We start from the raw sequence: 26,253 nt of genomic DNA on the forward strand, positions 1-26,253 counted from the left end.
TGTTTGTTTGTCCTGTTCATCTGTTGCTTTTAGGTTTATATCCCATATATAAGTGATATCAAGTGATTTTTCAACTTTTTTCTGTCTGGCTTATTTCGCTTAGCATAATTATCTCGAGGTCCATCCATGTTTAAACTAAATTTTTATAGGTAGTCTTTAAGGTAAACATGAGAAACTTGATCCAGTCTTTCACATTTATTCAGTCTGTCTCAAAGTTAGCGGGTTTAAAAATTATATGACTCAAGAAGTTTCAGCAAATTTCACCTAAGAATTTTACCACAATTCTGTTGCTTCCAGTGGAGTATTGCACAAATTTAAAGATGTGAAGCACTGAAATGTTGATAAATTTATCCTGAGAATTTATATTTAAGATTAAGAATTTATTCTTTAAAATTTTAAAGCATATACTTTATATAATTTGAAATACAAATTTATATAAGTCATAGTATATAACTTCTAAGTATACAATTTGAATTTTATTTTACATTATTGGGACAATGGTAAGGAAATTTCTAGATAGTTTAATTCTGAAATGATGTGTTATGTTCATCGCTTTAAAAGTAGTTAATACAACAGAAAAGCTATTTCACAATATTTAAAACACATTTTGTCATTAAAAAAGTATATTAGAGTAAGTACTCCTTGATGAGCTTCAGCATTACTTTTATGATGAAAGAATAGTGTTTACATTTGTATAAAAGTAATTGAGGAAACAGACCTTGTTTATACTGTCAAGAGGAAAACTCATTATTCATGAAAAAGTATGATAATCTTTATTCAATAATGTATTACTATGTACCATAGAGGAAATATAGCATGTGTGCTCTGAATTTTTGCAAATAATACACTTTCAGTTTTTAATGCAAGAGTACTTCTGTGTTTCAGTGTGAGCTCACTCCAAATAATGCAATGTTTGTTTTAAAATGCTGCCATCCTGGGTCCAACATACTCTAGATCTCACAGGGTTTAGAACCAAGCAGGCAGCCTTTTTCCCCCAGACTTTCCTCCAACACTAAGGTGTTGCTGTACCATGTTCTTCTGGCCCTATTTTGCTCAGGCAAAGGTGAAATGTATAATTCATTTCCTTTAGCAGAGTTGAGGTAGACTGGATTTTCAAACAACTTTACCTAACGTGTCGAAAACAAAAGGGAAATTTGGAAGATGTCAAAACCATTTCTTAAAAAAGTCTACAGAATACCAATTTCTGATCCTTTCATGGTTAGCTTGAACTCCGGGATCACAGATCCTGTCCTTGGTCTAGGCATTTGGGGTATTTACCCTGTAGCTCTAATGACACCTTCCCAGCATTATTTTCTGACTTCCTGGTTGTCACCATATGATAATGCCATTGGCCACCACCACCAGGGAGCTTTATTCTAGGTCCTGCCACTATTAAAATCGAGAGTGTCTTTTTGGACTCCTAGTTTCCATTTCCAGTCTCAGAAGCTTCTTTGCCAAATAACTGAAAAATGACTTCTTAATTCAGGGGAGAAGTTTTTGTCCTATGCAAATGGATGCCATCACCCTTATAACAAATGCCATTAAGTGGCCAGTGTGGGGATGTAAAGAGATAAACAACATGGCGGTAAGTATTAAACGAAGTTCATGGTCTAGTTGAGAGTATAAGTTAAAAAAAAAAAAAGATAATCTGATTCTCAGGACATCTATACCAATTCATCATTCAGTGCTCGAACAGCATCTGTGACAAGTGGTCAATATAAAGCTTGACTGTTACTCAAGGAATGCAGTAGGTTAGTGGCAGAAGCAGAAGGCACTTTGAAGACATGGTGCCCTGGGTAATCTGGGAAGGCTTCATGGGGGAGATGCCTGAGCTGGATCTTAAAGGATGGAAAGTCACAAGACTCTAATGGTCTGTGAACTGGGGTGGTAACGGTAGGATCAGATCGGATCAGATGAGATCTTGAGAATAGAGCAAAGAGAAAAGAAAGGCATTTAAGTTTTCACATAAGGGGGAATTTTTATAGCCCATTCCTCAACTTTAAATAATGGAGATGCTTCTATTCAGCTTAGTTGTAATTAAAAATGCATAATTTGCAACTTATCTGTCTTTTTCACTTGTAGGAAAATTAATAAAAGCTATTCTCTTTTATCTATATCGTAGTTGGTTTGGTAAGAGAATTAAAACAATGTAAGAGTTTGCATGTATTTAAAATTTTCTCATACCAACTTTGAGAGTGGCATGTGAAAATATTGTCATCAAAATTTGTTCAGTGAGGTGATTCAGTGTACAAAGTAATCGATTATTTACCCACTATGCAGTCAGTGAAATTTGGCATTTAGGGGTTCCTACAAATGAAGGATGATTTAGGAAAACTTTATCTTATAAAGTATTGATATTCTGTGTGCCAGAATAAGAAAACTAATGAATGAAAGTAATTTCAACTACTAAAAGATATAGTTCACAGAGGAAAACATTTTTACATTCTAGTACTCCATTAGCAGTTGTAATTTTGGTTTGTAATGCTTTGAAGAAAAATTTGTTTTATTATCTCACAATAAAGTCTATAAAGAGATTTAATTTTGGTATTTCAGGTTGTATCTAAATAGGGCCTCCAGATCAACTCTGTTAATCAAAGTAAATGTAGATAATCTCTTCAATTGAGGTAAATTACAGAACCACAATTTCTAACTCATCCACCATTACTGTATACTTTCTTAGTACTGTTTTTCTTCCGAGGAGTGTCTTTGTTTAGGATTTGAAGTTATTGAAAATATTTTTTGCTCTGTGGGCAATTTACTTTTAGTTCAGTGAAATTTTGTGTGAATTTTTACAGCATGTTTGCCAAAACGGATTGTATCCAGAACATGCTTAATGTATTCTGCAGGCAGCTTTCATTTGAAATTAAGTTCATCTTCTGAAAATATTAGAAAGTTAATGGATTTTTGTGCCTGAAGATTTTAGCCTTGCATTGGCTACATTTAATCCAGTTTTACCCATAATGTTTAGAATTTAAAGAAACCAAATCACTCAAAATGCAATTAAACAATTGAAAAAATTTCCTTCTAACACTCTCGATGGCCAATAATAGAAAAGAGAAATCTGGAGTTTAAAGATAAGGAACGGATAAAGATCTGTGAATAGTGGCCAACCAAGTATCTAGAAGGAAATAGTAACTGAGTAACATTTTGGGCATGTATCAATTATAATTTATCCTTTTCTAGTTCTGTTTTCCTTCGTAACTCTGTTTTTCCTTAAATTAATCTTTATTCATCCATATCTTCCTTCTTCTTTTTCTGTCGAATGGCTCTATCAAACCCCCTTCTCCTGTTCTTTATCCCTCCTCCCGCAACCATGACCACCCAAACACTCCAGGAAAGCAGAATAATTGTGATGGGGTTACGAACCAGAGCATTTAAGTGATATGACAGCCATGCTTACAGAGATGGTGGCAGAGATCCCTCACTGGAGAGAAAAGGAGGAAGGATCAGAGAATTTTGAAGTGAGTAAACATTCTGGAGGCAGTTTCCATTTGAAATTAGGTTCATTTGGAAGTATTAGAATTCTAATGGATTCTTGTGCCTGAAAATTTCGAGTTTCTTTTTTCCTTTTCAGAGATCCTCTCCTTTCTCTATGTGCCCTTTCCCTGCATTCCCTCTGGTTATAATGTGCTGTCTTCCAAATTAGTTCTTGTTTCTTTTCCTCGCCTCTTAAAACTCCCATTCTTTCCATGTAGGTGATTTTTACTAGATGTAGAAAAGTAGGTTTATTAAGCTAATTTACTGAGCTGTGGATGACAACCTTTCTAGCTGTTTTGGTTTTTTTAAAATTTTTTAATTGTTAACACAAATCTGGATGGAATTTCAGGAACTCTTGCTGCTGCAGGAGGGGGTTGAGAGAACAGAGTATATTTTGGGAAGAAGACTCTGATATACTTCACGGCGTGCTTTCCATGCTCCTTGGCATTCAAACTAGCTTGGCAAAGATCATTGCCATGTATTGTGAACTTTCCACCTTGGGCAGTCATTATCAGTTTGCATATTTTTATTTCCTACCACACTGTGACCTTCTAGAGGGAAGAATATATTTCTAATTTATATTTGTACCTGAAACATCCAGCACTGTGTCCAACACATGGCAGAAACTCTGCAACACTGTCGAATGAATTATGTAGTTAGTGAATGTTTTACCTATTGCTTTTTACCTATTAACTGGTGCTGAGAAGTCTGGACTGATTGCTCTTCCATTTTCATGCCCACATGCAGACAGCTGTCCTGGGCACAGTCTAGAACTTCACCTATTCCAGCCCTAGGCTCAGAAAATTATGTTTTCTTGGGGGGTGGTTATGATCTGTGGGCTTCGATTCCCCTGGCCCAACTTGCACATATCCCTCAGAAAACCATCTGTTCACACCTCTCCCCAACTCTACAAGACTGGATTGTTTGTCTTTGAGAACTAGGTAAAATCATGATAGTTGGGCCTTTAATGGTTAATTTTATGTGACAACCTGACTGGGCCACGAAGTGCCTAGAAATTCAGTCAGACATTATAGGTGTTTCTCAGAAGTCGTTTTTGGATGAGATTAACATTTGAATGGATAGACTGAGTCAAGCAGATTGCTCTCCCTGCTGTGGGTGGGCCACATCCAATCAGTTGAAGGCTTAAATAGAACAAAAAGGCCAACCCTCTCCCAAGGAAGAGGATTCTTCCTGCTCCCAAACTGGGATATGGGCTTTTTTTCTCCCTTCAGACTTGAACTGAAACATCGGCTTTTTCTGAGTCTCAGATGGGAACTACACTGTCAGCTCCCTTGGATCTCAGGCCTTCAGACACAGGCTGGAAATAAACCATTGGCTCTCCTGGGTCTCTAGCTTGCAATTCACCCTGCAGATCTTGGGATTTGCCTTCATAGTCACATGAGCCAATTCCTTACTATAAATCTCCTATATATGCATCCTCTTGGTTCTCTTTCTCTGGAGAACTATTAAACCCTTGTTCATTCATGTATGTTAATATTTCATAGTTTGTGGTTCATGCAGTGTGGTTGTCTGTGGGCAGTGACCACCAGCTCACAACCATCAACAGATCATTACTTTCTAGTACCCCTGTAGGTTGTCACCCACTCCTACTCCACAGCCTCTCTGTGGGACCACAAATCTATCTAACTGGAAAATGGAAATTCAGCCAGGTAGCCAGATAATTGCCAAATAACAAAAGTGACTACATTCTCACTTTAGGTCGACAGTGGATGGGATATGTATGTTGTGAATTCTGTGCATGTTAAGGGTTGAGGATTGATTCCGGTTAGATTGCAAGCCCTTTTGGAGCTGAGATATTACAGTGCTTGATTATGCTTCTTAGTGAAGGATATGATCAATGTGATTGATACTCGACCTCTATACAGAGGTCAAATAGTTGGTCAGACAGCTGCCATGTTAAATACTGCCTTTTTAGTGACGAAAAGCTGTATTGGTTCATTTTCTTATATTTATGTCAATATTTTTCGGAGCCATGGGGCCCAAATGATCTTTTCATATTTGGAGGTGGAAAGTGTTGTAAGAGCAACACTAGTTGGTTCATTTTCAAGTTTAAATTTTATGTATAAAATATGTATATTAAATTTTTGATAAAATGTGATTTAGTGTATATGAAAAATAAATGAGTTTTAGTTAAGTACATCAAATGACTGTCTGTTTGTGTTGGTGGTGGTATGAATATTCTGAGAAATGTGTAAAGGAAATGAGTTTTGCATCCTGTAATCTTTCCTAATCATCTTTATTGCAAGTACAAGATTTATGCCTTTACTTTGGATTGAGATAAAAGTTGTCCTTATCTGTTTATACATGTTCTTTGTTACTTATTGAATTCTTCCCAATGTTTGGCCTATTTTCTATGTCTCTATGTACTCATAGAGCTGAAAATTTAGAACTGAAATTGTTCCCAAGTGATTTCCCAAGAAAACATTCTTTTTGAGCATAAACAGGAAAAAGATGCAGCGTTAAGATCCTCTTATTAATACCAAAGAGGCAAACTTGAACTTCAGCTTCAAGTCACAGAATCTGCTCTTTCCACCGTCTTGTGTCCACGTGGCTCCTTTGGTCTGGAGTCCACTAATTTCTTCATTCACGATTTAAGTTCTTTTCTACTGTATAGACTGGAATAGATTTTCCCAAATGTATGCAATGAAAGAACTGAGGTTACATACTCAAAAGGCATGTCGGATTGTTCTGGAGTTGAGTTCAGCGAACATTCATACATTTATCCTGCTTAGGAATGCATACATACACGGGCCTCAAGGTCACCTTAGATCTTTCCGTGGTTATCTTCTCCCTACAGCATCTTCATTTTAGGTCTCTCTCTGTTGTTTCAACATTATAATCAAACTATTGTGGAGGTAATGAGAATAGTAAGTAGGGGTCAGAAAGTTAATTTGGAGTGTGAGAAATGGGATTCCCTTCCTTGTACAGAACACTTCGCTTTTAGTTTTATAATTTGACAGGGATAGAACAGATGAAATAAATTATGTGTAGGGCTCAGGTTTCAAGTTTGTTAAACTTTCACGCATCATTCTGAGTGTCTTCTGTGTAAGGATTGCAAATTAGAAAATTAAAATCGAAACTACTAAACCAAAGTGAAAAGATTCTCCGTTCACGTGATTTCTTCAACGGCATGCCTCTAAATTGAAGATTAGGAGAATGCTTTTAGGGGGAAAATGTGTGTCAGTAAAGGTTCTTGTATATTTGGGCCATTTTATTTTATTGCTACTAAAAGTGGGAAAAATTAGTTTGTGCATGGGTTGAATGCCGGTGAGAATGCTTAATAATATTTAGAGGACTTAGTAAAGGGACGCAAAGATATAAACCCACCAGATAGAAACGATAATCTGTCGAATTTTTGCAGACAGACTGTTTTTGCTCCTTAGTGATAAATAATACTAAAGTGAATCATAATTTCCAGGCCTTTGGCCAATAAAGAATAGTATTAGAGAATTTCCTGCAGGTGATGTGTGAAATTTTTGCATAGAGTTAATGATTGCGAGCAGTTTATTTTTCCCTCTGGGAGAAATTATAAAGAGCAATATATATATATATATATATATATATCTTGAGTCACTTCTCAACAGTTTGGAGCAATTAGGCTTTTACCTGAAGAAATGAAAAACTTTGCACTATTTTAAAACAAAGTATATAAAAGTCAATTGTAAGGCTAAGGCTAACAAAAAGTGTAGAAAGAATGATGAAAGGTACAGACAGATGGTAAAAATGAAAATCACCAATTTATTAATTACTCCTCACTATGCTTCTTCTGACGTAGACTGGTTTCTTCGTTGTCCCTTCAGAGTCTGACATTTGCTAGTGTGTCCCCTTCTAAGATATTGTGACCTTTCCTCCTTTTTATTCAAATTTTACTCTTTCAACTTTTGTTGGGGATATAGGGCTAGGTTAGTATTTCATCCCTGTGCTGGGTCCAGTTTGTATGGGCTCCAACCTTCCCCCCAGGGGTTAAGGAAAATAGGATTTATCTACACAGGGCAATCTAGAGGGCTGGGTTGCGCCTGAGCCACAGATGTGTGTCTGTCTTGCTGGGAAGTGAACATGCAGGCAATGAGAACTGTCATCCACGAAGCTTTTGGACATAGACCGAGGCTGGTGTTGGCTTAGGCAGTGACTCAGGAGATCGGTGAGCCTTGACCTAGCTCCCCATTTCAGGAGAGGTCCAGTGTTCACTCTGCAGAAACTGGGGGGCCTTTAGGTGCCGACTCATCTCTTTGTCCAGGTGATCCCTTGCTTGCATTTCACCTCCCTCTGTTAAAGAATCTATGTCCCAGGGCAAGATAATCTGACTCTTCATTTATTTTTATCAAATCTAGTAATCATTGCAGAAATTTTATGCCCGGAGCCCTATGGGACTTGACTTTAGATACTCAGAACTAAGTTTCTGGACTGTCAGAACTATTTATAAGTCATTCTTCTTTGGTAGGTTTCCAAAGCCTGTTTTGAAATCCAAAAAGCTAATAATTGACTGACTTCTGGGTTATCTTTTTTTTTTTTTTTTTAACTGTATCTTACTTACCATGAGCCACTGGGGCTGGGAAAGGGCCATGTATACAATAGATGGTGGTGGGAAACTCAAGTTACTAATTCACTATAAGACCTACTGCTCATTCATTCATTTACTCATTTATTCAACAAAAATTTATCAAATCGAGGACCTACTCTATATTTTAAAGTTGGCTTGCAAAGCCCAGCGTCAGCCCCTTTGCCATTAAGCCATTCCTTCCTGCTCTGGTTTTTATTACAGTTCTTTCCTCCTGATTCTTAGAGCATTTGTAATCTGTACCACACAATTTAGCCGTTAATTATATATTATTTGGCATTGTAAGCCATCTCATTTATGTTATCTTTCCTCCTGCTAAATCGAAGGTCATTGAAATGAAGGACTATGTTTTATATTTCTTCTCTATCCCTCCTACCCAACGCCTTGCTCAAAGGAATTCAAGAAATACTTGTCGGTTGATTTCTCTGTAAATGACTACTGACATTGGCATGAATTGCATTCATGCATAGAAACCTCTGGAAACTGAAGAAAGTAGGTTTCTTTGACTTTGCTAGCTAGTGAAATCAGTGATATGCCATTAAACTTCAAGTTTATGGAGAGAGAAAGGGGAGGGGAGGTAGAGGGGTGACTAAGATTGAAGGCAGAGGTTCTCAACTGAGATGCCCTCTGGGTAGGCTTGCCAGATTTAGTAAATAAAAATACAGGACACCAACAATGAGTAACTTCCTAGTATAAGTCCATTCCAAATATTGCATTTGGAGCATGTGAATAAAATTTATTTGTTGTTTATATGAAATTCAAATTTAACTGAAAGTTCTATATTTTTTCTAACAGCCCTACACCCAGGAGATATTCAGCAGTATCTGGAGACGTTTTTGGTTGTCACAGCCTTGTGGGGAGGTGCTACTGGCAACTAGTAGGTAGAGGCTATGGATGCTGCTAAACACTCTACAGTGCATAGGACAGCCCCCACAACAGAGAACGATCTGTTCCAAAATGTCAATCATACCAAGTTGAGAAACTCTGTTCTATAGGAGCTAAAGAACCTAGTTCTAGGATATCTTACATTTTGGGCACCATGAGTACACTGCTTACGGTGACCTTTCTAAGGATTTATAAAATCATTTGAAGCTTTAAGTGTTTATACACACATACACACACAGAAGTATAGCTTCGAAATACCAAAAAAAAAAAAAAAAATCTCAGGAAATCAAAACGAATAAGTTTAAATGCCTTTAGAACAGAATATAATGTTGGCCAGTCATCTACAGCTCAATGCATATAATTACATCATCTATATTAAATATAATGTGGGATGTGGGTGCATTTTAATATGTTTGATACTATGTAGGGTAATCCTTTAAAAGAAAGAGTGTCTGGGTTTTGCAAAGGTTTAAAAATAGTCCTGCTGAAGTCAGTCAGCATCTGAAGTATTGTTTCTGGATTAGTGCACGGAGGGAGAGGATGAGGTTTCAAGATATGGAGGATGCAAGAATGTAAAAATTTCTCAAAGATCATAGTTGAAATATCCAAGGAAGACTTGGGCGGAAACACAAGGCTAACAGGGTAACTGAGGACAGAAATTAGAGGCAAGGGAGAAAAAAAGAAAAAGTGTTTTTGAATGATCATGAATACAAAATAATTTGTTATAAAGTGCTAAAAATCTTCCCTTCTTTTTCAGTTGTCAGATCTGTAAGTCATCTCATGTCAGTGCTCTGAGAATAAACCCTTGCAATAGCTCTCCATCTCACTCCAAGGAAAAGCCGAGATTCTTACGGTGGTCTAAAGGTCCCATCTACTGCCTTGACCTTTGGCCCTGAGTTCCTACCACTTCCAAGCATACTCTTGCTTTAGGGTCTGTATTAGTTATCTATTGCCGAATAACAAGTTATCCCAAAATGTTATTAAAACAGCAAGCATTTTTTTATCTCAAAAGAATTTCTATCGGTCAGAAATCCAGGAGCAGCTTAGCTGGGTGGTTCTCACTCGGGGTCTCTCAAGAGGTTACAGTCAAGATGGCAGCTGGGGAGGATCTGCTTCCAGACTCCCCTACGTGGCTGTTGGCTGACGGCCTCAGTTTTTTAGCACGTTGAACTGTTCCATAGGGCAGCTCTCAGCATGGCTTCCCCAGAGTGAGAGATCCAAGAGAGAGAAAGAGCACTCGAGAGAACACCAACACATGCCTTTTTTGCCCTAGTCTTCAAGTCACATATTTTCCCTTCTGTCACATTTACTCTATTCTCTTCTGAATCCAGCCCTCGAGGGCATGGATTCCAGGAGGCAGGATCATTAGGGGCCATCTTAGAGGCTGGGTACCACAGGATCTTTGCACTGTCTCTTCCCTGTGATACCCTCATGGCCAACTCCCTCAACATTTATTATCTCCTTCAATTCTTCGCTCGAATGTATCTTCTCAATCAGGTTTACCCCTACAGCTAAAATTGTCATCAGCTCCCGTTCCCTGTAAACTCCACCAGGCCCCTTTGCTCTACTTTATTTTTCTATAACACATCTTTTACTATCCCAGTTTACTTATTACATTAAGTGCTTACTTTATGTCTCTACCATTCTCTTCCCCCGAGCTCCAGGAGGGCAGGAGTCTTTGTTTTGCTCACTGATATATCCCAAACTCCCAGAAAAGCATCTGGCATATAATAGGTACTCAATAGGTATTTTTGATTGATTGACTGAATGAAGGAATGAACGAAGACTGTGAAGCAAAACTAGTTTATTTAAAAATTGCTTGAAAAATTTCTGACATCTCAAATAGACAACTATTGCATGTATCGGAGGCTCTTGTCTCAAAAGGAAAACTAGAACCTAAACTAAGCAAGTTCAGCCTTCCACAGGATGGAAGGTAGATAGAAGAGACAAAGCAGAAGTCTTTAACAGATGCATGCGGGTGAGAATGTGGTGAGACTAATATACTTACATGCTGCTGATGGGCGAATAAACTGAATCATCCCCTTTTGGGAAAGTAGTACATGTCACCAGCTATAAAGTGAGTATAGCTTCTAGCACAGTAATTAGTCTCCTGGGAATTTATTCCAAAGAAATAAAAAGAAAAAAGGCACAAAGAGAAGTTTATTATATTATAACAATGAAAATATGAAGATAACACGTCCAGATCTAGGCAAATGGTACATTAACCCAATGAAATGTCATGTCCCATAGAAAATGACAAGTAGGAAAGATTAAAGAACTGTGGGAGGGAAAGCCTACCTGGTCATATAAAATGTTGCCAAACTAGACCCAAGCCTAGGAATGAGAATGGAGCTTTGTCCTTTTCCGTCCTCAGCTGTAAGACATTCAGTGTCCTATGCCCAATTCTTCTCCAGCAGGAATTATTTGGACAGGTGGGAGAGGTGGGGTGGGACACCAGGACCTGGAAAGTGAAGTTGTCGGGTAGCAGAAAGGAGTGTGTTCATCTTTCATTACAGTAGTCTTTGATTTGGGTTATCTTTGACTTTTTTTCCCCCTAGTTTCATGCTATTGTGGTGGGAAAAGATGCTTGATACAATTTTAATCTTCTTGAATTTATTGAGGCTTGTTGTGTGGCCTAATGTGTGATCTACCCTGGAGAATGTTCCATGTGCACTTGAAAAAAAAAAATGTGTATGCTGCAGTTTCTGAATGAAATGTTCTTTAAATGTCTATTTTATTATTTTTTGTATTTTTATTTTTTTCCTGGTGTGTTGATATTGTGCCTGCCTCCTTACCAGGCTTTCTCATTAGTTGCAATAGCATATAAATATCTATTAAGTAGATCTCGTCTAATGTGACATTTAAGGCCATTATTTCCTTATTAATTTTCTGTCTGGATGATCTGTGCATTGATGTAAGTGGGGCATTAAAAATCCCCTATTATTTATTGTATTACTGTGGAATTCTTCTTCTATGTCCATTAGTAACTGCTTTATATATTTAAGGTGCTCCAATGTTGGGTGCTTAGGTATTTACAATTGGATTGACCCCTTTATAATGATATAACGCCCTTGTCTTTTTTTTCCATTTTTTGTTTTGGAGTCTATTTTGTCTGATATGAGTATGGCTACTCCAGCTTTCTTTTCATTTCCATTTGCATGGTATATCTTTTTCTATACCTTCACTTTCAGTCTATATGTGTCTTTTGATTTGAAGTGAGTCTCTTGTAAGGAGCCTATAGGTGGGTCATGTATTTTAAACCATTTAGCCACCCTTTGTCTTTTATTGGAGCATTTAATCCACTTATATTTAAGGTAATTATTGATAAGTATGTACTTATTGACATTTTGTTAATTGTTTTTATAGCTGTCCTTGTTTTGAGGTTTATGTATGTTATTCTTTATCTATCGCAGTCCTTTTTAATCTGATAGGTATTTAAGTTCGAAAGTATTCTGTAAGGACTATATTTTTACTGACCGCTCCACACTTTGTTACTGATACCATGTTTTAGATCTTTTTGTGTTGTACATCCTCTGCTTATTACAGTTTGAGTTGAGTTTGATACTTCTTAATAACCTTTGTAGTAGCTTTTCACATGTCTGATTTGCTGTATTTATTGAATATTTGATTTTTCCCGTTCTCATATTTTCTTATTTCTGGTTATGGCCTTTCCGTTTCCTTTTAAAGAAGACCCTTTAACATTTTTTGTAAAGCTGATTTAATGGTGATGAACTCCTTTAGTTTCAGCTTGTCCGGGGAAACTCTTTATCCCCTTCATTTCTGAATGATAGTCTTGCTGGGTAATTATTCTAAGTTGTGGATTTCTTTCTTTCAACACTTTAAAAATGTCTTTCCACTCCCTTCTGGTCTGTAAAGTTGCTGATGAGACGTCAGCTGATAGCCTTAAAGGGTTTCTTTTGTATGAAACTCTTATTTTCTTCAAGATGGTCTCTTTAACTTTTGCCATTTTAATTATAGTATATCTTGGTGTGGGTCTCTTTGGGTTCACCTTATTTGAAACTCTTTGTGCTTCCTGGACCTGGATGTTGTTTCCCTTCCCAGGTTAGGAAAACTTTCGGCTATTATTTCTTTAAATAAAGTATCTGTTCCTTTCCCTTTCTTCTCTTTCTGGGGTTCCTATAATGAGAATGTTTGATAGTTTGATGTTATCCCAGAGAGGTTCATTAAACTATCCTTTTTTTCAAAACTCCTTTTTTCTTTCTGCTGTTCTGATTAATAGATTTCCACTAGGCTCTTTCAAGACATTGTTCTTTGTTAACTACTCTGTTAATTCCTTATAATGTGTTTTTTAATCTCAGTTGTATTCTTCAGTTCTGCTTGGTTCTTTCTTATACTTTCTCTTCGTTGAAGTTCTCTCTCAGGTCTTGTATTCCACTCTTAAGTTTGGTGAGCATCCTTGTCGGGCAAATTACTCATTTCCGTTTCCCCAGGGTTATTTCCCCCCCGCCTCTGGGGATCTTTCTTTTTCCTTCATTTGAGAGATATTCTTCTGTCTTCATTTTATGTGACTTTATGTGTTTATTTATATAAATTAGACAAAATAGCTGTCTCTTTCAGTCTTGGAAAAGCGGCCTTATGTAGAAGCGGGCTCTGTGCCGGCGGTGTGTGCCCTCTGGTTTTGGAGGGCCAGTAGGAGCAGAGCGGGTACCTAAAGTGTCCAGGGCACTGGCCTACCCAGCTACAGCATTTCCAGGCGGGGAGGCCACATGCATGTAGTAATGCCCCCTTAACCTCCCCTTGTTCCCTTTGTTCTGGCTGAAATGGGCTTGGGCAGTGTGTCCAGAAATGCACTATGGTGACCTTGCAGATAGGCCAGAGCACCTGGGTGGAGTCCCCACCCACCCTATGGAGGTGGAGGGTGATGTAAACAATGATGCTCACTGGCCGCTCCCATCCTGGGGGGGTTCCCGCAGTCCCCAGCGAGCTCCCAGGGCTCCCCCAGCCTTCACGGTACAGTCTCTCTTTCGTTTGTTGTGCCAAAAGTGGTCCTGCGTAGAAGCGACCTCTGTGCAGACTCCGCGTGCGCGTGGTTTGGGGTAGCGCCTTGGAGCCGAGCATGCGCTCAAAGCACCTGGCGCACTGCCTGCCGGGAAGAGCTGCTCTGGCCAGGGCGCCCAGGTGTGTGCGGTGACGCTCTGCTGTTCCTGCTTGCTCCCTTCGTTCGGAGGCACAAGGTTCCAGGAATTATAGCTGGGGATGTGCAGCGGTGAGCCCACAGGTAGGCTAAAGCTCCCCCGTGAAGCTCCCGCCCGCCCTGTGGAAGTGAAGGGGGCTGTGGACCAAGACGGTCACCCCCTCCTCCGGCCTGGAAAGAAGCTCCCAGAGGGCTTCCCCGACTCCCCAGCCTTCGCTCTGCAATCTCTTTCTCTTGTTAGTTGTCATACGCTGTTCACTGGGCTCAGTTGTCTCTCAGGAGTAATTGCCCTCCATATACGTATATATTTGAGTTTCCTCATGGGAGGAGGCTCCTTCAGCATCCTCCTATGCTGCTGCCACCTTGGGCCTCTCTCTGACCTTTAAAAAAATTTTTTTAAGTAAGACTCCAGAATATTGCAGCATAAAGCGAGACGGATATTTTTGTCATTGCCTAGTTAAACTGGTTGATATAGACAACACATCTGGGGAATCCCAGTTGTAAAGTAAAATTTTGGACATGAAGCTATCGTTTGTCATAATTGTGATGTTTGTTCTTTCACTATAGGTTGTGTTGGCAGGGTGGCCTTTCAGAACCTGTCGATTTTCTTCCAGATTCTACATCTTCCATAGAGGTCACATTAGCAAATTTTATGCTAAGTATAAACATCAGAGAAATGTGGCAGGGGTGGAAGCAGAGAGTTAAAAGTCTACACAAATGATAGTAGTCAGGGAGATTCTGAGCTGGGAGGGTAAGGTGTCTGGAGAGAACATGGAAACTCCATGCCCCTGACCCCATGCTTTACCCTATGCCTCTCTTGCATCTGGCTGTTCCTGAGTTGTATCTTTTATAATGAACTGGTAACAGTAAGTAAAGTGCCTTCCTGAGTTCCATGAGCCATTCTAACAAATTATCAAATTTGAGGAGGAAGTCATGGGAATCCTTGATTGATAGCCAATTGGTCAGAAATACAGGTGGACAGGGACTTGTAATTAGAATCTGAAGTGGGGGTGGCTTATAAGACTGAGCCTGTGGGGTCTGTGCGAACTCCAGGTAGTCAGTGTCAGAATTGAACTGAATTGTTGAACACTCAGTTGGTGTCTGAGTTGAAGAAATGGTCTCAGGAAGAAAAAAAAAAATCCTTCTCATTTGATGTCAGACGTGTTATCAGGGAAAAAAAACCCCTCAGATATCATTTACCATTTCACATTAAAAATATCAAATACTTAGGAGTAAATCTAATCAAAGGTTTGTATAATGAAAAGTACAAAACAAAGATAGTAAAGAATGTTCATAAATTGGAAAAAAAAGTCTATACAGTCATAGAACAAGTGACAGGTGATAGTGGCTTGGACTAAATATTTGTTGAATAGTTAGTTAAATAATAAGCACTCCCAAAATTTGTGTTGAAGAAGTAAGTGAGTGACATTTCCAGGCTTTTAGGAGGTTTTTAAAGAAATAGTCATGCTGGGTCTGCCATATTTTCAGCATTGCATAGTAAACATAACGTGCCCCCACAAGCTTTCAGCCAAAGAAACGCAGATCGTATTTCTTGCCTTAGTTTGATTAGTTAAGTAATAGGTAAGTATTACTTAACACATGCAATAGGGAGACAAGTCTTTCAAAACAGGCCTTTCATTGGGTAAAATGGCAAAAGCAGTCCAAGGATTGGAAACTCCTGGGCTAAGAAGATGCTACTCAAATTAACTTTTTTAAAGATGTCGTTTATTTTTTTCCATATAGACTCAAGGAGCAGGTGCTATTTAAAAAGTGTTTTTCTCTACTATGCTGGGTGTGAGGCCATAAGCGGTGTGAGGATAAACACTTTCATAAAGTCTAATGTCGTTCTGGATATAATTTTAGATGCCAGTTAGAATGAAGATCTCAGTATCCAGATGAAGTTAACAGTTGCTTATTCAATAATAAACTAGGTGTGGTTCCTTTCCTTTTTTTAATCACATCCTCCCCTCTGCCCCCAACCCCAGTGACAAAAATGATGAAATTGCTTTGACATTCTGGATTGGCATTTACAAACTAATGGCCAAATCTTGCCCACAGAGTGCTTTTGATAGCATTCACAAGGTTCAAAGACTTGGGAAATTTTATATTAAAAATCTGGCTTTCTGGCCTCTATTGAAAAGGCAGATGATCTGGTCACATGGTTGCTACCCATTAAGCAGCGTACTGCAGTCATGTGCCTCCATCAGATAGTTCACTATAGGCTTCACTCCCTGCCATCTTACAACCTGCCCAGTGTACTCATTTCCATTTCTTGCCTGGCTTCCATAGGCATTTGAGTTTGCAACCCCTGTTTCTGATGGTACACTGTGCTTGTGACATTGACCAGGTGGCCACACTTTAATTATAAACTTAGTGGATAATGAAAATAATACGAGGAAGTAACATAGCACCGTGACAATATTTCTTGCGTCTGCCTGTTGGTGTAATGATGACAGAGATGGTCTAATTCCATCCTGCTCACTATTTAGCTCGTTATGTTAATAGCGGTAACATTTTATGTGGTACAGTGTGATTCAGCCTTTCTGTTCCACTCCTCGTGGTGACAACAAATATCCTTCTGAGTCAGCATTACCTAGATGCTACTGCTGACCAAAATTAGACCATATATTTTCAACCCCATGAATATGAGCAGTTAAAATTTTTCTTAATATCGATCGCGTAGGTAGGCCATATAATTAGCCCATGCTTTTAGTTCTGTGATCTGTGTGTGGCTGCTACAGAGCCCGAGGGGGAAACACAACAGCATATTCTTTGTATGCAAGAATCATTACATTGTAATGAATAGGTAATATTAAATTGGGCTGATGAGTCATATTACAGTAACCCAATATTTCCCTTGTGAAGTCTCTGAGGTTTATACAAGGAAATCTTTTCTAATAACAAGAAGAGTGATTCTGAGGCATATGCCTCTCAGCATCTCAGTTTTTATTTACTAGCTCTGTGATCCCGGATAAAGAGCTTAACCTTTCATGACCTCATTTATTCAGGATTAAAGGATCACATATGTGTGAGTGTGAAAGACAGTGCCTGGCACATAGTGGGATCAATCAATGTTAGTATCTTTTTAATTGAGGTTGATTCTTAAGGTCCACAAGATGATAGATCAGCCTTTCTCTTGGAATTTATTTTCCCATATAATAAGGGATCACATAGTGTATGCACAGCTGATACTTCTTGAATAAATTTAAGGATGGGGGAAGATTGATCATCTTCCCTTCCACTCTGAAGCCAGACAAAGCAGACCATGGCGCTTTATTTAGCATTTCTTTTCTGAATTGACCAAATATAGCAGACCCCTAAAATATGCCCTGGATTAGATCTCGATTTTAACCCCAGTCTATAATTCAGCTATTTCCAGCTTGTTTATCATATTAATGCTGTGGACCAGCAACAGTTTGTTTTCATGTTCCATTATGTCATGCAATCCTTTTTTGTTCTTGTTGAAATAATTTCTATAACTTTATCACTGTACGTTTCATTCTAATCATTAACATTAATTCAATGAATACTTCAGCTTTGTCCTGGGTGTTATGCTAGGCACAAAGAATGCCCGGGGGTGAGTAAGAGAAGGACCCTGCTCTCAGTTGGTTTATAGTCTAGTAGACAGATGGGCCGACTTATAAGCAGATTTCAGCTGTCGCTTATTGTGCACCCACAAACAGCAGACAAGGTTTGCACTATGTATGCCAGGTCTGTGCTATGCCCTTTACAGCATGTGATGTACTAATGGGCATGGTGTAGTGAATAGCTGTTGGATCCATTCCACCCTTCTTCCCTAGGGCTCTCAGCTTCTGTTCGGGGAACCTCAGGGAAGGGATTCCACTCCTCCCTCAAGTGCAAAGGCACATGACCAAGGTTCATCCAATCAGTGCATTTCCTGCCCCTGGCTGCAGTGATTGGTTCAGAGATGGCCATGTGACATGTGGTGGTCCAATCAGAGTGAATCTCCTAACTTTTGCTGAGCAAACCAGGACAAAGGCATTCTCTCATTTTATGTTTGGGGTGACCAATCTATGCCCAAAGCCTGCCTTCCCTCTTACCTTACAGTAGCTGGTAGATTATTGCTTAAATTACTGTGAGTTAGTTTTCCTGTTACTTGAAGGAAAGCATCTTAAAGGATACACGTGACCTCACAGTAGATGTCAACCTCGTTTTCATAGCAGTGGAAACAAAGGTGCTAGTCCCTTATCATCAAGCCACTACATGGCAGAGCTATGATTTGAACCAAAGTTCAATTGACTCCAAACCCCACACTCTTTCTATGACTGTGCTTTCAGCAATTCCAATGCAGTATGATAAGATGTATATGAAAGATACAGTAGTGACTCAAAGGAAGGCGTGTGTGTGGTGTGGGCACGGAGATATTCCAGGAGAAGGAATAACGTACAGATGCATGGAGTGACAGGCTCATGGTATATGCCAAATAAATGTTTTCTATTCCATTTTACCTTATGCTTCTGTAAAATTTATATCGTCACAAAATCTTAACCAGAGAGTCCCAATAATTCTCTGGGTCCTTGAAAATAACATAGAGACTGGAGTTACTTTCAAAAGCTACCATTCTTTTCTTTCCCTACTGTATTCCAGCACTTTGTTTGCTTTGCCTTTTTTAAAATTAAGGTATAATTGACATATAACATTGTATTAGTTTCAAGTGTACAACATAATGATTTGAGATTTGTATATATTGTGAAATGATCATGTTAAGTCTAGTTAACATCCATCACCACAGTTATAATTTTTTTTCTTGTGTTGAGGACTTTTAAAAGCTAATCTCTTAGTAACTTTCAAATATGAAAAACAGTATTAACAAGTCACCATTACATCCCCAGGACTTATTTATTTTAGAACTGAAAGTTTGTACCTTGTGACCCCCTTTATTGATTTCCTTATCCCTCGCCCCCCACCTCTGGCAACTGTCAATCTGCTCTGTGTAGCTAAGAGAAAAAGCTATCATTCTAAAGCAGAGTTGCACAGGTTAATTCAAACATCCCATCTTCAGCATTCACAGGACCGGTGTCAACTCAATGTGACTATGTCATGATGCATGATCAATAAGGTCTGTTTCTTCAATATTTCTTTAGTCTGTCCCCTCCTTTTGATTCCACTGCCATTGCTTATTTCAAGCCTTCATTGATTCTCATGTAAAAGCCTTGCTACTCAAAATGTGGTCCGTGGACCAGTGGCCTTGACATTACTTGGGAACATCTAAGGATCTCAGCTCCTCTTTCCCCAGATCATCTGGATCAGAATGTCTGTTTAACACATTAAACTTTAAGAAACCTGTATTTCACCACTAGAGCCTCCCAACGAATGTCCCTATCTCTAGTTTTATGTCACTTCCACCCCTCCACTCTGTTCTCTCCCATCCATCGTACACTCTTTCAGAATTACTGACTGTATCTCTTCCCTGCTTAAAAGTCAGTGATTAAAATCAATGGCTCCTTCAGTGGTTCTCTGTGGCATTCCGGATAATGTCCAAATTCCTTTGACCTAAAAGGCGTGTGTGGCTCTGTCTGCCTAGCCTGCCTCATCTCTTGCTGGCCTTTGACTTGCACCTATATTGCAGCTTAATTGTAGAATACTCAGTGGTGGGCCTTAGTGTCCTATAGACTTGTGTTCAGCATCCAGCACCAATATGACTTTGGAAATTTTACTTAACCTCACTGAGACTGTGTATCTTCACCTGTTAAGAAAAAAAGAGTTTGTGTTTGAGGAAGTGGATAATAGAAGCTGTCTCATAGGCTTGTGATGTGCAGAAACCTTAGCACAGAACCTGGCATGGAGCTAGCTCTCAATGTAATAGCCATTTTTACTGGATTTCCCCAAACTTATTAAACTCACACATTCGTGCCTTTGCACCTGCTATTCCACCTGCCTGGAAACCTTTCATGCTTCACCTGATTATCTCTTATTTATCTCTCAAAATTTAGCCCAGATGTCACCTCTTTCAGGAAGTCTCATTTGTCACCTCTTCATCTAAATCAGTGCTTCTTGGCATTTGTTGCTTAACTCAATCACAGCACTATTCACCAATGTTGAATTACATACATACTTGATTAATAAAATGAGAAAATCACATATTAACAAATGTGGCTTCTTTATAGACAGAACCTAGCAAAACAGGGTATCCTGGAGAAATAAGCAAAACAAGTTCTTGGTTGAACGCTTTATATTCCTTCTCATGAGGATTTCCCAATCCTTTCCCAATGCTTTGTGAGATAAAGTTTTGAGAACCTAATAGTTGTTATCTGACAAGATGGTTCTTTGTTTAAAGAAGTGTGGGAAACATGGATACACAAAGCTGAACAGTCCTCAGAGCTTCTAAGATGCTAATATTCATAACGAATCTCCAAGAGGGTGATATATTATGCAGTGACTACCTGCATCAGTCTACAGTTTCTGCCAGCTACTGAACATGCTTCTTCATGGCTGAGCCCTGGCATCTAGCACAGATAACCCATACATACCTGGAACAGAATAGGTGCTAACAAATATCTTTTGAAAGAGTAAATGTTAAATGAGTGTTGCATTGTCTAGGGGAGAGATCATTTAAGCCCCAGTTAGTTCAATGGTAGTAGAAATAGAGAGATAGATGATAGGTTAATAAATTTAGATTTACCTAGGTGATATCAGTAAGATTTGTAAGTTGAAATACAGGTTTTCTGTCTTGAATGGCCGACTGAAGCAAAAGTGTCAACAGCCGTGGTAGGGAATACAGAAGACAGGTTTTGGAAGGAAGATGTTGAATCTGAGGTACCTCTGAGATCTTTACTTTTGTGGAGCTGTCCAACAGAGAGCTGCCTATACACATCTGGAAATAGAGATTTGTGAACATTTAGCACCTCTTTGCTCATTTTACTATTTAGTTTGGTGAGCCCTTTTACAGAGAGGCCCTGACTTGTACAGGTGATGATAGAAAATTGAAGAGTCTAAGACTGAGTCTGTTTATACATAGTAAATCTGGATAAGATGTGAGGGTTTTGCTCCCTGGATGGAGCATCCAGAAATCTTGCCCTGTGTGTAAAGGGATTCTATTAAATCAATTCCACATGAAACAGTTGGGTGATATAGACATAGCATATAGCAGTTGTGCTATGTGATTATTTAAGTTAGGTGCAAATCAGGGATCATTTACTGAACTTCTGTTTTCTCGGTTCATTCATTCATTCATTCGTTCAGCAAACATTACTGAGTCTCTACCATGTGCCATTTGATATTCCAGCTCCGATGATTTGAAAGTGTATAGAACACCTTTCTACTCCACAGGTATACTCCAGTCAATATGTAAATTACAGTAATAAGTTGTAGTGCACACTTCTGGTGAGTATAACTTGGCATGACATTTCTGGAGAATGGCTTAGTAATAGGCACCAAATGCCTTTAACAATGTGCATAGCCTTTGATTCAGCTCTACTAAGGAATTTATCCTAAGGAAATAAAGGACATCTCCAAAGCTTTAACTGCAAGACATTCCTCACCGTTTTGTTTGTTTGTTTGTTTGTTTTTGATAATCTCAACAAGTTGGTGGTAATCTGATTGTCCCTCGAACCAAGAAGATTGGTTATGTAAATTATTCTGCAGGCAGCAGGAAGCCAGTAGAGGATTTTTTTTTTTTTTTTTTTTTTTAGCACAAAAGTGGCATGGGATGTGCATGTGTGTGTAATTTTAGAAATAGTGTGGAGAATTGTCTCTAGTGGGGTAAAAACTAGAAAATACGTTTTTTGCAATACTCCAGAACAAAGATGATGCAATCTAGCGAGGGCAAGGTAGTGGGAATGGGAAGGACAGTTGCACTTGGGAGAGATTTCCAAGGTCGAATCAATAGGATTTGCTGACTGACTATGTGTGGGGGAGAATGTGAAATATTGGAGAGTAAGGTACTGAGGATAAATCTGAGATTTTGAACTTAAGAGGAGCAGATTTGGGGAGAAATACAAGGAGTCTGATTTTGAGCATGTTCAGCCTGAGGTTATAAATCCTCATGGCGATTGCCATGGTGATCCTGCGAAGAAAGGAAAGCTTTGAGAAGAGATGTGGATTGTGGTTAAGTGTTTGGGCTGTGAGACTGGCTGGTTGAGACTCAATGCAGGTTCTGCCACTTAGGAGCAAACAATTTACTCAACCTCTCTCAGCTACAAGCCCCGATCTCATAGGATATTATTTATTTAGAGTATAAAGTTAAGTAGGATGAGTCTTGCAAAGTGCCTGGTACATAGTAACCACTCAGTAAATTTCAGCTTTAAGAAACAGAAAGCACCATAATAGAGGGAGATCCCCACATGCTTTGGAGATTTTTCTCAGACTCCCTCCCCACCCTGTGCAGGCACATATGCTTGGCTCCACTCAAAATAACATCTTCTCCAGCACGACCAAAGCATCTGATCCCACTCCTTGAGGACTTTGTGCAGAAGTACCAGCTCCCCGCTCTTACAGATGCAGGATTTCAAGTCCTAAGGCTTGAGCATATATTTTCTCAGCTTCGTTTCTCTCTCCCTAAGCCTTCTTGAAGAGCAATATGCAGTGTGCTTTCTGAAACTCTCTTTAACTTTATTTTGTCCTCTTAATCCATTTCCCTCTTTTGTCAATTTTCCCAAGGCTGCTGGATATTTCCAAGAAGTAGGTGGAAATACATAGGAGAGGGACCGGGCGTGGAGATGAAGAACCATTGATGCTGAGACCACAACAAAAGATAGGCTTAATTAAGAAGGGATGATGCATGAGAAGAGAAGATGAAAGGGTATAAACACTAGAGAAACATAACTGAACGGGGAGTGAGCGATGGAGAACGAGCTCACGGAGGAGATAAAGAAGGGAGGGCTGGAGCAACAGGTGTAAAAACCAGCAGAACCAGAGGAGAGGGCACTGTCCTGGAGTCGAGCTGGGGTAGGAGTTTAGAGTAGGGTCTGGCCCACAATGTTATATCACTACGGAGAAATTAAAGAGGATGCCAACTGAAAAGAAGCTATAGGATATGGCGGTAAATAGGCCATCAGCGATGTGAGAGCAGTTTTAGTAGAATGGAAAGAAATGACTTGCCCGAGGTCATGCCACTAATGTAAGTGGCAGAGCTAGGGCAACAAAGCTAGAGAGCCCCTGTCCTCCGTCACTCTGCTCTGCAGGTGGCAGCTTTTGCATGCCTACTAAAATGTTAATAGTGCATCTTGTGTGTTTGCGGGGTTGGAAACAAATGCTATGTCATTTCACTGTGACAGAAATGAAACACTAAAACCCAAACTTCATACTTAACATGCTAAATTCCATGCTCAAGTCTCCCGCAGGCAGGAGGTTTATCGACACGTTTGGTCTGCGGTACCCGTCCATATTTATTCGAGATGCTTAAGAAACCCATTCGTATTTGTTTTACGAAAGCTGGGCCCTCCCTGAGACACTGATCACAAGCTTTACAAACAGAGAAGACGAAGAACAGACCCCAGTTCTGATGGAAGAAGAGAGCTGTGGAAATCCCAGCTCTGCACGATCATGGTGTATGGTTCTGCTTCAGTGTCCGCCTTGCTTACGTAAAGGACAGCTACTTTGCAAACACAGCTGACATGGGGTAGGCTCCTGGACCGTGCATGACCCATGCAACCTGGTCCAATTCTTGAGTTGTCTAGCCCTTTCTGAGTCACCTTCACTGCTTCCAGAGACTCATCATCTGTAAAACTACAAGACAGCTGCTAACCGTCAGCTTAGGAAAGTGTTAATGCTGAATGACCTCCGTCTGCATCAGAGGAGCCTGTAAAAAATCGGAATATTATCATGACAAATGCCATGACTACACAGAGTTAAATATTTTAGAATTTACGTAAGGCTGATCTTGATATTTTGGTGATTACAGCACAGCACTTAAGCCAACTTTTGAATTCAAGTTTTGATGACAATTATAATAATAAATGACATTTGTTGAATATGTGTTCTGTGCTAAGCATGTTACACATGGATGACCCCGTTTCACAGGAAAGGACACTGCTCCATGGAAGGCTCTAGTAGTTGATGTTTAGTGCTGCAGCTACTGAGCATGGAGTCAAGACCTTCCCTGAGGCAGCCTGGCTGAGCACGCTGGTCCTATCCTCCAGAACTTTATCTTCCAAATCTTAAAATTAATATTTCTGCTTATACAAATCATGGTTTCCAGAATTCTCCCTTTCTAACAGCAATACGTCTTATGTTTCTTTTGAGTCACTGGAAGAAACGCAGATAAATTTTCATTGCAATGCAGGTAAATTCCTCTTTGGAGGCTCCACTTTTTCTGTAATCACCATGCCTGACTGACAGGCTGTGATTCAGCCAAAATGCAAGGCATCGCACTATACCGATTGTGGGGGGAAGTTCATTTACATGGCTAGCCACTTTGTTCCCTCAAACGTTTTTGAGTTTCTAAATGTTTCCCAGGAATCAAAGAGTGACAAAACCAATAAATGATATGCTTTTATGAAAGAATGATCTATTAGGAGAAATTGGGGTTATTAGGAGAGAAGCCCATTTTATGAGCATAAAAAGAGTTTGAACAATATGAATGCATATCTACGCCGTCATTTTTTCCTTTCCCCATAATTTAAAACAGAACAAAAGACACACCATGGGAACAGGAAATGGTCTTTCTGATATTTTTTTCATGAGTACATTTGTATAATTTAAACCTTTACTATCACTGCCAGATACAGAAGTATAAATATAGTCCTACAACAGATAGTCTATTTGCTAGTCACAAAATGGCTAATTCAGTAAAACTCCATGATAATGCTGGACAAAGTACATATTCAGTGGGAGACAGAGGGTGGGTGAGGTGGGATGATGGGTGGAAGGTGTTCTCCCAGCCTAATTTTTTTTCTGAATTGGGACAATGCAATGGAGCAACTAATTGGGGGATTCCTGGAATCACTGTCACTTTTCTGGAAATTCCAGTCAGCCATAGACCTTGAATGATCCACATCAACACACAAGCTTGAATGGACCACCAGCGTCAGGTGGCACCAGACCACGGCCAAGACCAAGACAAGTTTGGATTATGTGGCCAGACTCCTGAGATTTCCTGTGGGCTAGCTGCACGGGTTGGCCCCAGTCACTTCGTTAACCTCATGATAATGTGTTGTGATTTAAATGTTTAAACTCCACTCAATGTCATTGGTTTTTTTTTTTTTTATAACAGCTTTATTGAGATATAATTCACATGCCATACAAATCACCCTTTTAAAGGGTACAATTCAATGGTTTTTAGTATATTCCTAGAGTTTAGACAACCATCATTGCAATCAATTTTAGAACATCTTCACCATCCCCAAAAGAAATCCTGTACCTGTCACCCCCTTTCCCACACCTTCCATCACCCCCAGCCAACCACTAACCTTTATAGATACAGATTCTAGGCATTTCATATGAATGGAATCGTATCATATTTGGTCTATGACCAGCATCTTTCACTTGTAGCATTTTCAAGATTTATCCATGTTGTAGCATGTACTGGTACGTCATTCCTTTTTATTACTAAATATCAGTTCTTTGTAAGGATGCACCACATTTTATTTGTTCATTCATCAGTTAACGGACATTTAGGTTGTTTCCACTTTTCTGGCTATTGTGAATAATGCTGCTACGAACATTTTGTGTGAATGTATTTTTCATTTCTCTTGGATAGATACCCAGGAGTGGAATTGCTTGACTGTCTCCCAAAGTGGGTGAACCATTATACATTTCCATCAGCAGAGTATGAGGATTCCAGTTTCTCTACTCAGTGTTATTTCCATAGGCTTCTGTTTTTGTTTTGGAGACTTCATTTGGTATATTTCTGAAAGGTCAGAACTCATAAAACATCAGCCAGAATAACGTAATCATCATCATCATCATCATCATCATCATCATCATCATCATCTTGTATATCCTGTTGAGGCCTTTTATGTGCTATCACGCATTATCTCATTTAATCAACATTCCTCTGGGATAGGTAGTGCCATTCAAATTTTAGGGATGAAAAAGGTGAGGCTTAGAGAGATAGTGACATGTCACACAGCTGACAGGTAGCAGAGTCAGGACTCGAACTCAAGTCCTCCAGATTTCAAAGCCTGTATATTTCAAAACCGTGCTATTCTGATGAGCTCAGTGTCAGGTACATTTGAAATTATCTACATGCTGGATG

The 26,253-nt window shown here is 39.2% G+C and overlaps 1 protein-coding gene across 3 annotated transcripts in view; it reads left to right on the forward strand.

Moving 5' to 3' along the window:
- The window catches only part of MPV17L (MPV17 mitochondrial inner membrane protein like), a 48,225-nt gene extending 22,972 nt beyond the window's left edge, over positions 1-25,253 (forward strand). Inside the window, exons 6-7 of one of the 3 annotated variants that reach the window (XM_023529648.1) lie at positions 1,487-1,585; positions 22,716-23,470. In XM_023529648.1, the coding sequence (XP_023385416.1) occupies positions 1,487-1,585; positions 22,716-22,754 (138 nt within the window). In that variant the 3' untranslated portion in view covers positions 22,755-23,470. The other 2 variants (XM_023529649.1, XM_011358400.2) reach the window with 2 other exon arrangements.
- The last annotated feature ends 1,000 nt before the right edge of the window (positions 25,254-26,253 follow it).

Source organism: Pteropus vampyrus, unplaced genomic scaffold, assembly GCF_000151845.1.
Source record: "Pteropus vampyrus isolate Shadow unplaced genomic scaffold, Pvam_2.0 Scaffold40, whole genome shotgun sequence".
Lineage (NCBI taxonomy): Eukaryota > Metazoa > Chordata > Mammalia > Chiroptera > Pteropodidae > Pteropus > Pteropus vampyrus.